This window comes from Scomber japonicus, chromosome 15, assembly GCF_027409825.1.
Source record: "Scomber japonicus isolate fScoJap1 chromosome 15, fScoJap1.pri, whole genome shotgun sequence".
NCBI classification, from domain to species: Eukaryota; Metazoa; Chordata; class Actinopteri; order Scombriformes; family Scombridae; genus Scomber; species Scomber japonicus.
The window spans coordinates 24,220,792-24,233,817 of NC_070592.1; the positions used below are offsets into that span (position 1 = coordinate 24,220,792).

At 39.3% G+C, this 13,026-nt stretch overlaps 1 protein-coding gene across 1 annotated transcript in view; it reads left to right on the top strand.

The window, feature by feature from the left end:
* Positions 1-13,026, top strand: part of LOC128374114 (solute carrier family 66 member 2) — a 30,709-nt gene that overhangs the window by 5,860 nt on the left and 11,823 nt on the right. The window contains exon 3 of the mRNA XM_053334372.1: positions 6,731-6,947. Coding sequence (XP_053190347.1) covers positions 6,731-6,947 — 217 coding nt within the window. The remainder of the gene's footprint in view (positions 1-6,730; positions 6,948-13,026) is intronic.

The window sequence follows — 13,026 nt, forward strand, 5'->3', positions numbered from 1 at the left end:
TACTGTGAGGCCCGGCGCATCTGTGGTCAATGCTCTGAAGTGGGTAAAGGATCAGAGATGCTGCAAAGCTCACTGACACAACACCAAGCACCAAATAGGTTTCAGCATGCAGCCGTCAGGTGGAACAGCTTTGTATTGTAGCTCGCTGCGGTGACTCACCTTGTCTGTGTTTAATCAGCAGGACACATACTCAACCTGTACATTTCTCTGGTTATTCAGTTTGTTCCCTTTTACGTTCTCTAAGCTTTATTCATAGCACAAATTTGTCGTCATAGCAGCACAGAATCATTATCACACCAGGCCTTTCCATCAAACAGCTGGAAATTTGTACTGAGAGAGAAAAAAATGAATGTAGCTGACTCTTAAGGCTTCTTCCTAGGCTGTATTTTCATAGATATGACTGGCTGTGATTACTTTCAGTACATCATAATTGGCACCTGAGATGATATCATGTAACTGAGACTATACATGGGTTATCTGGTGCTTCAACTACAATCACACAACTGGCCACAAATGTGCTGTCTTTTGCTGTAGACTGAATAGTTCTAGTTTCCAGACTTGTGGAGGGATCCTGGTGTCATTGCAGTTCAGTGTGATTTATATGGAAAAGTGCCTGCTGCAATCCTTTAAGGAGATTAAAAGATCAGATCATTTTGCCGTGTCAAAATCAGAAATGCTGGTGATCACTCACGTGGAGGTAAAGAGGTTTGAAAGGGACAAAGTTAGATGAAATATGAATTGAAAAAGTTCAGACAGTGACAGTTGGAAAAGTTTTGTCTTTTTGATAATATTTCCTTATGAGTCAAGCTTTGCTTTTGCTGAATGTGGGGGTATGAAAGAGAAAACCTTGATTTGGTTTTATTTTATTTTTTAACATTCAAGCAAATGAGCAACAAAGGCTCTGCTGCTTGATTCTAAATCCTATTTGCACATTTTAGGGCCTCTGTGGTTTCTGGATGTTGGGTAGCTCGCCTGTTTTGTTCCCCAGATACAGCAGCTTTGTTCATCACATCCAATTTCTCATTCACCTTCCGCTTAGTTCAGTCTTGAAATTATTTTTTTTGTATTTCAGCTGTAAATTGGGTGTGCATGGAAAACTACTATCTTTGCATTTGTTCTAGCCAGCATGGAGTCTAAGGAGGGACATGGATAAAAGTATTGTCCAATGAGAGTTCTACCTAAGTGGGACTTTGTAAAACATCACTTACTTCGGCTTGTAGCTACCATAACGTAGTGTTCTGCAGTACACAGAGGTCAGTTGAGGACAGCTAAGTCACAAACCAAGATGCTGTGTCGCCACACTGTTATAATTGAACAACTTTTGGGTGTGGACAATACTCAAAATTGAATGCAAAAACTAAGCGGAAATAATTTTCAGCCCACATTTTCTCTTTATATGTCTACAATGTCTTCTTTGTCTTCTTTTGGGACTCTCAACCTTGAGAACTGTTGCATATTATTCTCCACAACACATCTTTTAAGACTTGGATATAGCTAAACATTTCATTCTATTGTCATCAAAAACAATGCATAATGATAGACACTATGCTCAGAATAAAATGATGAAATGCTCCCACGATTGTGTTCCCACGATTTCCAAATGGTCAAGTAGCTTGGAAGTAAAATTAACTAAGCAAAAGTTTTGTGCAAATTTGTTCCTTTACTGTATGTCTCTTCCTAGGCTTGGTAGCACATTTGAATGACTCACTGCACCCTGAAGATGATCACAAAATAGAAAGATGATTTACAATTAGATTATTTGAAACCATAAATTCAAGAACCAACCCTTTTCGATATCTTCCCCAGAAAACTGTAGTGACATCCTATCCTCTGTGCTATGGCTGTGACTCGCTCACAAATAAATCAGGAACAATTTAATCAATTCTGCAGTTATCTTGATTATGTCACAATGATTGAGTGATTCTGCACCACTGAGATGTTGAACTAATGATGATAGAGAGGTACATGGCAATACAAGAGATATCCATTTCTTTCTATTGTCTGGTTATGGCTCATTGCTTATTCTCGTCCCAGGGGTAAAGGAGTTTCATTGGATTTGGCAGCTTTGAATATATTACCTTATCATGTAGGTGCACTTATCCACTCCCTAAGGTATAGGCCTAACTTTCAGCCCCAGTCCGGTTTATATATAAGCAACATAGCATTAAGTTTAGATGGCAATTCAGAGAAGTTGCTGTGCTTTGCCTTGGCAGCAAACGCCTATTAGTCATTGTGAGAAAGCTCTCAATTTCAGAAAATGAAGCTCGTTGAAATCCGTGGTTCAATTTCTCGGCCGTTAGAACTGTCCTTCATTATAATGTTCTAGCTTCTCCCACGGGTGCTTCTGAGTGACAGGGAGGTATTATTTCAACTACCCCCATAGACTTTTCTGGGGCCTAACTGAAGCTGGCAGTCAGCAAACAAGAGACTGAAATCGGCTAACTTTGACCCATGTCTTCCTACACATGTACCACAACTCTGTGGGACTTCAAAATGAGCTGTGCACAAGCCGATTGGCCACTGCAGGGTGTCCATTGTATGCAGCTCCTGTCTGTTCCCACACAGTGCCACCACAGCTGCCACTCAGCACAGGGATTAAAGAGGAAGAGGAGAATGCCCCGGGGTACACAAGTGGCACAGCAAGGGAGAGTGTTTGCCAGAATATGACTGAAGTACAGTGCTGTGATAAATATACTTTAGTGGTCAATGCAAAATGGTGCTTTTTGTCATACTTCTGTGGGACACTTCTCTGCCTACAACATATTTTTAGATTTGTGTCTGCACATACAGAAATAAGCAATGATAACAGTACAGAACTGGCATGAAGGAGTGCAATCATTGAAACAAGAGCATAAGTGAAATAATTGAAAAGCAGGTCACATGTTGAATTTTTTGTTAGAGCCGAAGGCATTGCTGTTCTTGCAGAATCACCAAGTTAAGTTGCAGGGTGGAGAAAAATATCTTTCACCTCAGAGAAAATGTCCTGCTTTGGCTTGCCGCGCAGTCCCCATGACAGCAGTGACTGGGAGGAAAGTTCAGAAAAGGTTTTTCATCTTTTTATTTGAAGAACTAAGAAATAAATTGTGCTCATGCATATAGAGTCTTTACTGTGTATTTACTGTGTGGTATCATTAGTGCCATCGTGGAGGTGATCATTCTTGGATTAATTTAAATCAAAGCGACATGTCAAGTAAAAGGGAGATATCAAAAGGTTTGAGGTGATATTTCAGTTCAGTAATGTCGGTATAGCAAAGTGAGTGAGGTTGAACAAAGTAGCAGTCATGTCCTTCAAAGGCTGTACTTTTTTTTTTGACTTTACATTTTTATCCCACTGCATGTCTGTGGGAAAACGGATATTTTATGGAATGATCCCCCAAATGTGGTCATCAAACACTGAATATATGTTATAGAGGCAGTTTAACAACATATTCTATAAAATAACAACAGTGAACTTGACTGTGAATTTGATCATTATAAATAAGTAAGAAAAAAAACCCCACACAGATACACCGATACCAATCTATCTGTTGATAGGACAATATCTGCTGATAACATCAACTGACTGATATATCTTTCAGGCTCTAGTAGTTACAGCAGTAACTTACACATTAAGGTTTTACATGCGGAAAATATAAGCTAATATATGCATTATTTGTTTAAACCAGTTAACGTTATATGGAGTGGTCAGACCACATATAACATATGAACATTAATAATTTATCTTAATGAAAGAAACCATTTTCCAGCAATAACACTATTTTGGGTAGAAATGTACAAAACAAGCTAACACACATATTATCCCCTTGAACACTGCGTACGTGCGTGCATGTCTACAATATAGTGCCCAACCTGGCACCTAGTTGTATCATCACTTTGAGCCATACATCATGTATGTTCAGTTTGTGTTTACTGTGAAGTTGTTCATGCCTTTAGCTGCCAGGTTGGCGTTGAGTGCTGCACTATCGCCCCTGCTTCCCTGTATGTTTGGCTTTTATCAGGCAGCGCCAGCCTGGTGCTAGTTGGCCCAGTTTCACAGTCCTCAGGCTGCGCTGCCAGCAGGGCTTCACAGCCACACCAGGCATCAGCAGCTGCAACACCTACAGAACAAACAATGCTACACAGTACACACAGCAGCCCTTAAAGGATATTCTTAGTGTTGATTATACTCAGAACAGAAAGACATGACCCATTACCCCTTTTCTAAGAACTCCTGCCTACATGGCTTATGTTGAACACTGCATTGTGTTCCCGTCCTACATGGTTGTTGGTTTAGCGGTGGTAAATCTCGGTGTATGGGGTGCGTGGAGGGCTCACAGAAGGCTGTGACCTGGTTTAAATGGCTCTTTGAGACTGATTCAGTTACATTTATTGGATTTGTTTAATTTGTCTGTCACAAAGGAACAATTGGATTGGCTCAGTGTTGGTAAGCCAGGTTACCTTGCATAGATACGGGCCAGGCCTTGTATTGATGTAGAAATGCCATCTAAATGTCAGAATGGGTCGCTGTTAATTCTCTAATGAAACAATATTTTATTCAATCATAAACTAAAAAGTCATAAAGGGTGGCATTTTTTTCCATTCTGGTTTGCCAAGCCTCACAAAACAGCAGATCTGTTTTAATGTTAGCATGTGAAGTTAAGCCAAGCATTTTTCTTCTTTTCATCTCTATCTACTGTACTGTACAGTAGTTATCCTTAGAGTGCTTATATGTGCATTATAGATAAGGAGACCCTCATTTAAGCTTGATTAATCAAATCGGCTTTATTGCATTTGAGGCTGGCAGAAATCCCATTTAAGATACAGCAGTGCAGAAACATCTTTCACTCTGAGCCATGATTAGATTTTCATGATTAACTATTTCAATCGCCTCTGCTCACACATTAATCAAGCAGCTACATATGTATTGTTTTAACAGACCTGATATCATTATGTTGATGATCATTATGACATTGTGTGTTTTTGCATTGTAGAAAGTAGAGGTAAAGATGGCTTTGTATTGCTTATTGTAGCTTGTCCCTCATCAGCTACAGTTAAACTAGCACCTGCAGCAATCGACACTGTAGCCTTGGGATACAAACAGTATGATTAGTATTGGCTGTGCTGCTTATTACAGAAAGGCAGTGTTGTTGTGCTTTAAATCTTTATCTAATCATTTCCTTGGAGAGAGAAAGCACACAGGAGGTGTTAGTGCAGAAGACAGGGTTTAAAAATCATTCATCAGTGTCCAGATTCCCACCCAGCCCATTACTACAAGGACAATACTATAACCTGAGTGGACTTTCACCCTCCTCTTAGGTCCATTCACAGAGTAGCCTCCCTGAAGAAAGAAATGTTCTGTTTTTCAATACTCTGAATGAGAGAAAGCTCAGATCATACAATTGCAAAGTCCTATTTGTGGCTGTGCCGTATAGTTTCTCTACCCGGAATACGTGAAGGGGATTGTAGGAGTCATGTGAGAACTTTCAGAATAAGTGTGTTAACATTTTCACAATGAAGGAGTTTTTACTTCTTTTTTTTTAATTAACTAGATACGGCTCAAAAAAGAACAGGCAAAATCGGTAGATAATTATTTCCTCCTGTGTTGAAAAATGAGAAAAGAAGGGAAAGGGAAGAAAACTGATTGCGCTCATGTACAAAGGAGGGAAGAAGTGTCTCACAACTCAATAAACTTCGCTGTTTGGTGTTAAAAGATCCTTTCAGTCCTTTAATTATACTCTCTGACTTTTAGGACAAACAACTACAGTTTACAAGGTAACAGTAAGAGAGGTTGATTAACTACCAGACAATAGGTAGCGCCAACATGTAAAGCATTATCATCTTTTCACACAAAGATGCATTGCTGACAACATCAGAAGATTTTTGCAAAATCTGGGGGTGTGAATTTAGAAAGATGTGAGGCTATCAGACCTCTGTTGCCTGCTTTTCATCTCTGCTTGAGGCTAGCAGCTCTATTGTGAATCCACCAGTGTTCTAAGAGAGCATTACTAAATTGGTGGAGTACTGTTTTAAGGCTTGAAAGCTACATTCTTGCAATTTGGTATAATACTTTTATAAAGTTGGGGAGCTTGTAAGAGGAATGGTCAAAATTTAGCTGAGATATCCTGACTTTAGTCCCCACGGATAAACCTCCAAGCCCCCAAAAACACTATACCATTCCTACATTTCCCATAATGAAACCAACAGTAGCATTTGGCTTCTTACCTGGATAACACCCACATCTTTCAAACATCTATGCTCCCAGATGGTAACAAAGGCTTTCTGTTATGAATTTTCAGATTCCAAACTTTAGAAAATGGTGACTTTTGTGGCTCTAAACGAAGCTTTCTAAAGTCAATATACAGTTCCTTTCATTGGCTGAACAGTTATCAGCATGACCCAGAAACAGACTTTTATGTGTAAAAGCCCTCTCCAAAATCAATGCTTTTCTTTTGGGACAGTACATCCTCTCAAGGTCACAATTGATACTTTTGACTTAGTATTCTTTTCTCCTAAATACTGTTGGGATTAAACTATTTTTGACTCAACCAGGAGAAACATCAGAATGGCTTGTGTCTTCTTTGAACAACTTTGCTGTCTTTATTTTTATAGGAACCATGCATATCAAGTAATGTTTCTATTAATGTACCAGTTGGTGCAATTTTCAGCTGCACTCCCTTGAGTGTCTTGTTCTTACAAAACCTTTATTTTTTGTGCACTCATTTCTGTTTTCCCTGCGTTGTGCACCTTTTAGACTTTGACTGGAATTACTTTTGGTCATGGAGTCACTTCGTGGACTACATGCAGTGCGTGTTGGCCTTCACGCTGGTGGCAGCCTACGTCACCTACCTCCTGCTGGACTCTGCGTTGTTCGTGGAGAGCCTGGGCTTCCTGGCTGTCTTCACTGAAGCAATGCTGGGCACACCGCAACTCTACTGCAATTATCAGAACAAATCCACAGAGGGCATGAGGTACGCATTCAATACTGGACATCACATCACATTTACAAATGCAGACATTTCTGTTCTGTGTTTGATATTTCGCTTTTATTGAGTGGATCACAATAGAGACAGACAGAAGAGGTGTTTATGAATGGGAAGGAAGTAAAATTGATTTTGCAATTAAACAGTTCTGAACTGGTTATGTATTGATTCCTACTTACAATTTTGATAAATGTTGAAAGCAGTACTTAACATTTGAATCTATACTTTTCCACTTATCAGAAGAACCTGACGGTGCTCAGTCAAAGAGGAGACTCATTTGATTATTGGTTCCTCCTCCCCATTGGTTTTACAGCAAACAACTTTACCATTTTGATTGAGTCTCACAGCTCTCATCAGTGTTGTTTCCAGTTGCAGCAGGCAACAAGGCATTAAAATCTGACTACACTACCTGTCCAAATGGCAGACAAAGTTAGCAACTAACTGGTGAACATAATGGAGTATTTAGCAGTTTAAAAAGTCAGATATCAAGAGTTGGCTGGTCACCAAAACACAGCTAAAAGGAGAGTGGAGTAGGCTTACATTTATAGCGCATAGTAGAGCGTTTTCAGACCCTTTCAAGTTTTCCAATTTTGTTACGTTTCAGACTCATTTTAAATTGGAGTAAATTCATTGTTTACTCTTAGGTCTACACACAATACTCAAAAATGACAGAGCAAGCACTGGTTTTAGGAGTGTTTTTTTATTTTATTGAACTTTTTATTGAGGATACAGCATTGAAAGTGCCCAAGAGCACGGTAGCCTCCGTCATTCTCAAATTATTCTCAAACCACCAACAGTCTCGTTAGATCTGGCCACTCAGTGAAACTAAGCAACCAAGGACGAAGGGCCTGACGAAAGAAAAAGCGTCAGACAAGTAACCAAGAACCCATTGGTCACTATAAATGAGATTCAGAATTTCCTTCCCTTTGTGGAGATGGATGAACCTTGTACAAGGACAACCATCAGTGCAGCACTCTACCAATCAGGCCTTTATGGTAGAGTGACAATTCTTCACTAAAGGGCACTTGACAGCTTGCTGGGAGTTTGCCAAAAGGTACCTAAATGTCTGTCAGACTAGGAGAAGCGAAATCATCTGATCTGATGAAATGAAGATGAAAGTTTTTGGCCATAATCCCTAACAGTGTTTGTGGAGGAAACCAGGCACTGAGCATCACCTCATTAATACAAGTCCTACAGTCAAACACTGCCGGTGGCAGCATCATTCTGAATGCCAACCTTTTCCAGTGGAAAGGATCTCAGGCTGCAGTGAAGGTTTACATTTCAACAAGACAAGGCAATGACCTGAAGCATACCACCAAGAAAACACAGGAGTGGCTTCAGGTAAACAGGAGAAAAGTACAGAAAAAACAGACAGAAATATCTCATGTGCTGAAACCTGAACTGTTTTAATTTAGCCTGAAAGTGTGTACAGTTAGACACCATTCCTCAAAAAAAGAAGCTGAAGCCTTTAAAATTTCATCTACTGGTTGTATAACAGATAACATGTGTTGCTAAATTCTCAGTAAGATCTTATATTTCGTATGGCTTATTTACAGTCACTCTTTCTTTTCTTCAACTACCTGCACCTTAAGTATAATTTACCAAGAGTCAGTTAGATGGAAATCTAAACAAAGCTTGTCGTATCCTTGATTAATGATGATGTCTTTCTCTTGATGAGTACTGTTTTATGTATGAGCGCCGCTTCCATCAGAGCAGACAGCATGAGGGCGTGTTGTACTGTAGCACACCCTTGTGAGTAATGGCTCTAGATTATATTGTCTCACATACGATCATTAACACTGACATGTGCTTATTAAGTATTTCTGGCACCTGTCGAGTAGGAAGTGAGGACAGGGCTCCCGACTACTATTCATTATGTTAACATGAAAATTACCCCTCTGAAGTTTCTCCTAAAATCAATATGGTAATGAGGCGTTCTGTCTTGCTGTATCTTTTGCTAATGTATCATTTAGACTCATTAATGTTGATTTGCATCAAGTCTCAGACTGTAATTAGAGCCCTTGACATAAAATAGATTTTTTGAAAGTACTGTATATGCTGTTTCAAAATCCGTGGCCAAATGTATGTACAACTTTAATTGTGTAGCACTTTTAAACAGTTTAAAACAGTCAATGAACAGCAATGAGGCATGAGTGGATATTTAAAAAGAACCAGAGAGCAGCTCATGATTAACACACAATAGATATCAGCGAATGAAAGAAATATTTCAGTTGTTAAAAAATAATTGAAAAGATGAAACTGATAATGTATCTATTAAAAAGACCAGCAAGTTTTGAGAGTGACCGCAGAGCACACAGGCCTGATAAAAAAGCTTTCTGGCAGTGTGTGTCCTGCCTCAGAGCAGTATGTGCCCCCACTCTCTCTGATGGTTGGCTTTCTGTAGCAGATAGATAACAGAGCTCCAGCAGAGCTGCCTGTCCACTTAAATGTCCATGACAGCTCCCACACTGGGCTTTTCCATACACTCTATCCCATGCCTTCTTTATTTTGATTTAGTTTTTGTTTGTTTTGTTTTGGTTTAGTTTTTTGTGCTTCCTACTCACATAGCACTTTGGGTGCATCTCAAGTCTCTTAATTGCATAAATGTTTCCCTCACTTACATCCTTTCCTTGCGTCTAAGTCCATCCCAACATTAATGGAAATTGTATTGAAACCGCAATGTGGTCTCCTGCTTTTTTCAATCTTAATAAATCATAGCAATAATTGTTAAAGGCAAAATGTGTTTCTACATACCATTTTGAATTAAATATTGTTGTGCTGCAGAGAGATACACATCCCCACAAAAATTATACCATAATTAATATATTTTCAATGAGAGGAGCAATGATGTAAACATTATCATTCCCTCTAATATTATAAATCTTATCACACTTGCAATATCAGCCAAAGTAATCACAGTTAGATTTCTCTTCAAAATCGTTCAGCTGTATTGGCATCAGCTAGATCAGCTGTCAGTCAGCTTTAACAGCTGTAGAGGCTAATAAAGGTGTAGTTATCATTGGATAAGAGCAGCTGTTTTCTCTCTGTAGCCTGGTACCTGTTTGACAAACACCTGCACATGAATAAAAACCTGCGTTATGTATTTATACTGTGCACTGCGTCCTGCTCAGAGGCACAGGAAGCATTTCTACTGACAGAATGCTTCTGTCTTATTTATTCATTTTTTGCATCTGTATTTATTGTGATTGTGAATTCATTATTTAAAATCCCAGAATATAATCAGGGTGTCTTTCGAACACTGGAAATATCTATAAGGCTAAAAGTTTGAGGGAAAATGGATTATTATGTAACTCATTTATGTAACTCATATCTCATATTAAACCCGACACACATGGAAATGACACATTCTGTAAAATGTAAATGTTACTTGCCGACAGACAAACTCTCCCTGACTTTAGTTTGACCCATAATAAAAGTTAACAACGAAAATAGCAGATCATAAAAGAAGAATCTTTCCAAAGGTTTTTATGGTTCTCTTGTTGATCAGACCAACAATTAACACCGATGCACTATTTTTAACTAGAAAACCAATAAAACATGAAACCTGGGAGTGATGACTTGAGTTTAGTCTGTAATCTGTGTCCACTCACTGATGTTGTGATGTATCAGGTCAGTCCGATCAGCTGCAACATCAAGTCAATAACTGCTTTCCAATAATGGCACTTGTCGGCCGGTAAAAGACTTATGTGAATGCTGCTCGTGTCTCTTCGCTCGCGGCTCCTCAGAGCAGAATCCATGCATGCTGATACATCACAACAGCGTTAGTGTATCTTTTTTGGCCACAGTGATCTCAGTCAGTTGTCTTCCATCCTTTTTCTCAAAATGCATTTCAACAAACCGACAGAGAACGCTGGTAAACATGTTCTCAGTCCATATGGGAGCATAAATATAGCTAACAGACCAACTAGTTTGAGAACATGTGAGAATGTGTGTGTGATCACAGCTTCACCCTCAAAATACTAAATTTCGTGTGGCTGCAATGCATTCTGGTCTGTTTCCAGCTATTGTGGATGCACAGATTGGTACGTGTGCCACTTCAACAGAGGACTTTTTTTCCTTGTACGACTGTTGAGTGCTGAAGAAAACTGGCAAGTCTAGAGAAAAGGCCAGTTGTCTGAGGGCCTGACAACAAAACTTATGATTACTATTGATGTTTTAGAAAGCCTGACCATTTTCTGCTGTCAAATTCCAGAGCAGTAGCAAGCAGTATCATGATGTGTACATTTGGCCAGTTAACCATGGGGATAAAATGCACTGACAAGCTATACAATGGATGCAAGGCACGTTGCTAATAGCTGTTTTTAATAATGTACAGTGTGTTTTTGTGTGAATTACTTTTGTTTCCTGTTGCTTAGGCCCAGATTCACAGTTCCAATGTCCAAAACTATTGATGCAAAGAGTTTTCAGGCCAGTTTACACCACAGATTTAAAATAAGACAAATGATTTTAGAACATGCAGGGAAAGTTGCCGTCTTAGTTTGACTCAAGCCAGCTGGTGGTGTCTCCTGCAACTCAGCTTGTAAAATGACCACTGGCTTTGTGACCAGTTTTGGACAGAGTAAACAAAGGATCACCTCATCAATTTCTTTGAGGAACAGCCATATCTGTATAACACAAGCCTTAAATGTGCAATTTCCAAATTTGCAATAAAATCTCTTTTTTTTCGCCATTTTATCAATAGTAGAACTGCAACTGTAACTCACTGTTACTATCCTTATTCAAGACACTACAAAGTATCCAGCCACGAAAAAGCCTGAAAAGCCGGCAGTTACAGTAAGTACATAGAGTGGTTGCTATGGAAACAATACACCATCACGTCTAGTTATAGTTGTATAAACTGGCAGGTCTCAGAACATTGTAGACCGGCACATTGCAAGTAGTTCTTGTTGCAAATCTTTGGTCTAAACTGACCTTTACCTTTAAACACAAAGTGCTGTCTTTGCACTAAAGTACAAACAGACACTTTGTATTAGGCTTGTATAGCATGAGTTTCAGTGATAATTACCAAACATACTGAATCACTGAATCAATGCAACAAACACTTTTTCTTATTTAAACAGCTTTACCCTAGTGAGAAGCATTACAACATCATTGATGTATAAGCCACTGGTGTTTAAGTAGTAAGCAAACATGACAGTATTGGAAAAAGAAAAAAAAGGAAAAACAAATGCTTCATCTGTCCTTCTGTTGACTGTGAAAATGTTTCAGTGTCCACGCAGGCGAGTGAGACTATGAGATGTAAATGAAAAAGTGTGCAGAAGTTATTATACAATTCCTCCAATTTCATAGTGTTTGTTTGTGCAAGGACCATAGACTATATATAACAATGGCTGTAGCTAGTTGTGTCCTCATCCATTGGTTTGCATTGGAGTTGGTATGTAGCCCAGAGCTTTTACTTGTGGTCAGTGCTATCTTTTTCATTTGGAGCCAAGACCTTTCAAATAAGGAGTGCAGGCTGTAACCTTTCATGCACCAGACACATACTACCTCAGACTGAAGCTAGCGCTAGCTTACTGGGAGCAACAGGCAGCCTAACATTAGCTACTACATCCAACATGTGCTAACACAGCAGGTATAATCATGTAACATTAAACTTAAAAAAAATACTGTAACAATAGTTAGTGGAAAACAGTTGGAGCACCTACAGTAGCGACTGTTGTTAGCTCAGCATTGACTGGAACCTGGGTTAGACTCACAAGTGGTTGAAATACCTAATGTTTTTAGTTAGGGCCCTATGATTTCCGCGATCACGGACTCACGGATGGAATTACGGAATTGGCCAATTAAAACAAAATTTATTTTTAACGCGGAATATCACGGAACTTGACATAATTTGACTGAAATGCTGTTTTCGTGTGGAAGACGAACGTATGTCTGGGGAAAACTGCACGGTGGGAAGCAAATCTGCATGGCACGACAAGCCCCTTCCACACACTGAGCCCATCCCCCTTCAAAACATTGTAAGCATGGCAAAGTGGCTGGCTATGGCTCTGTGTTCGTCTGCGAAAAAACTTTGAAAACTCGACACTAACCCCTCAGTACAGAG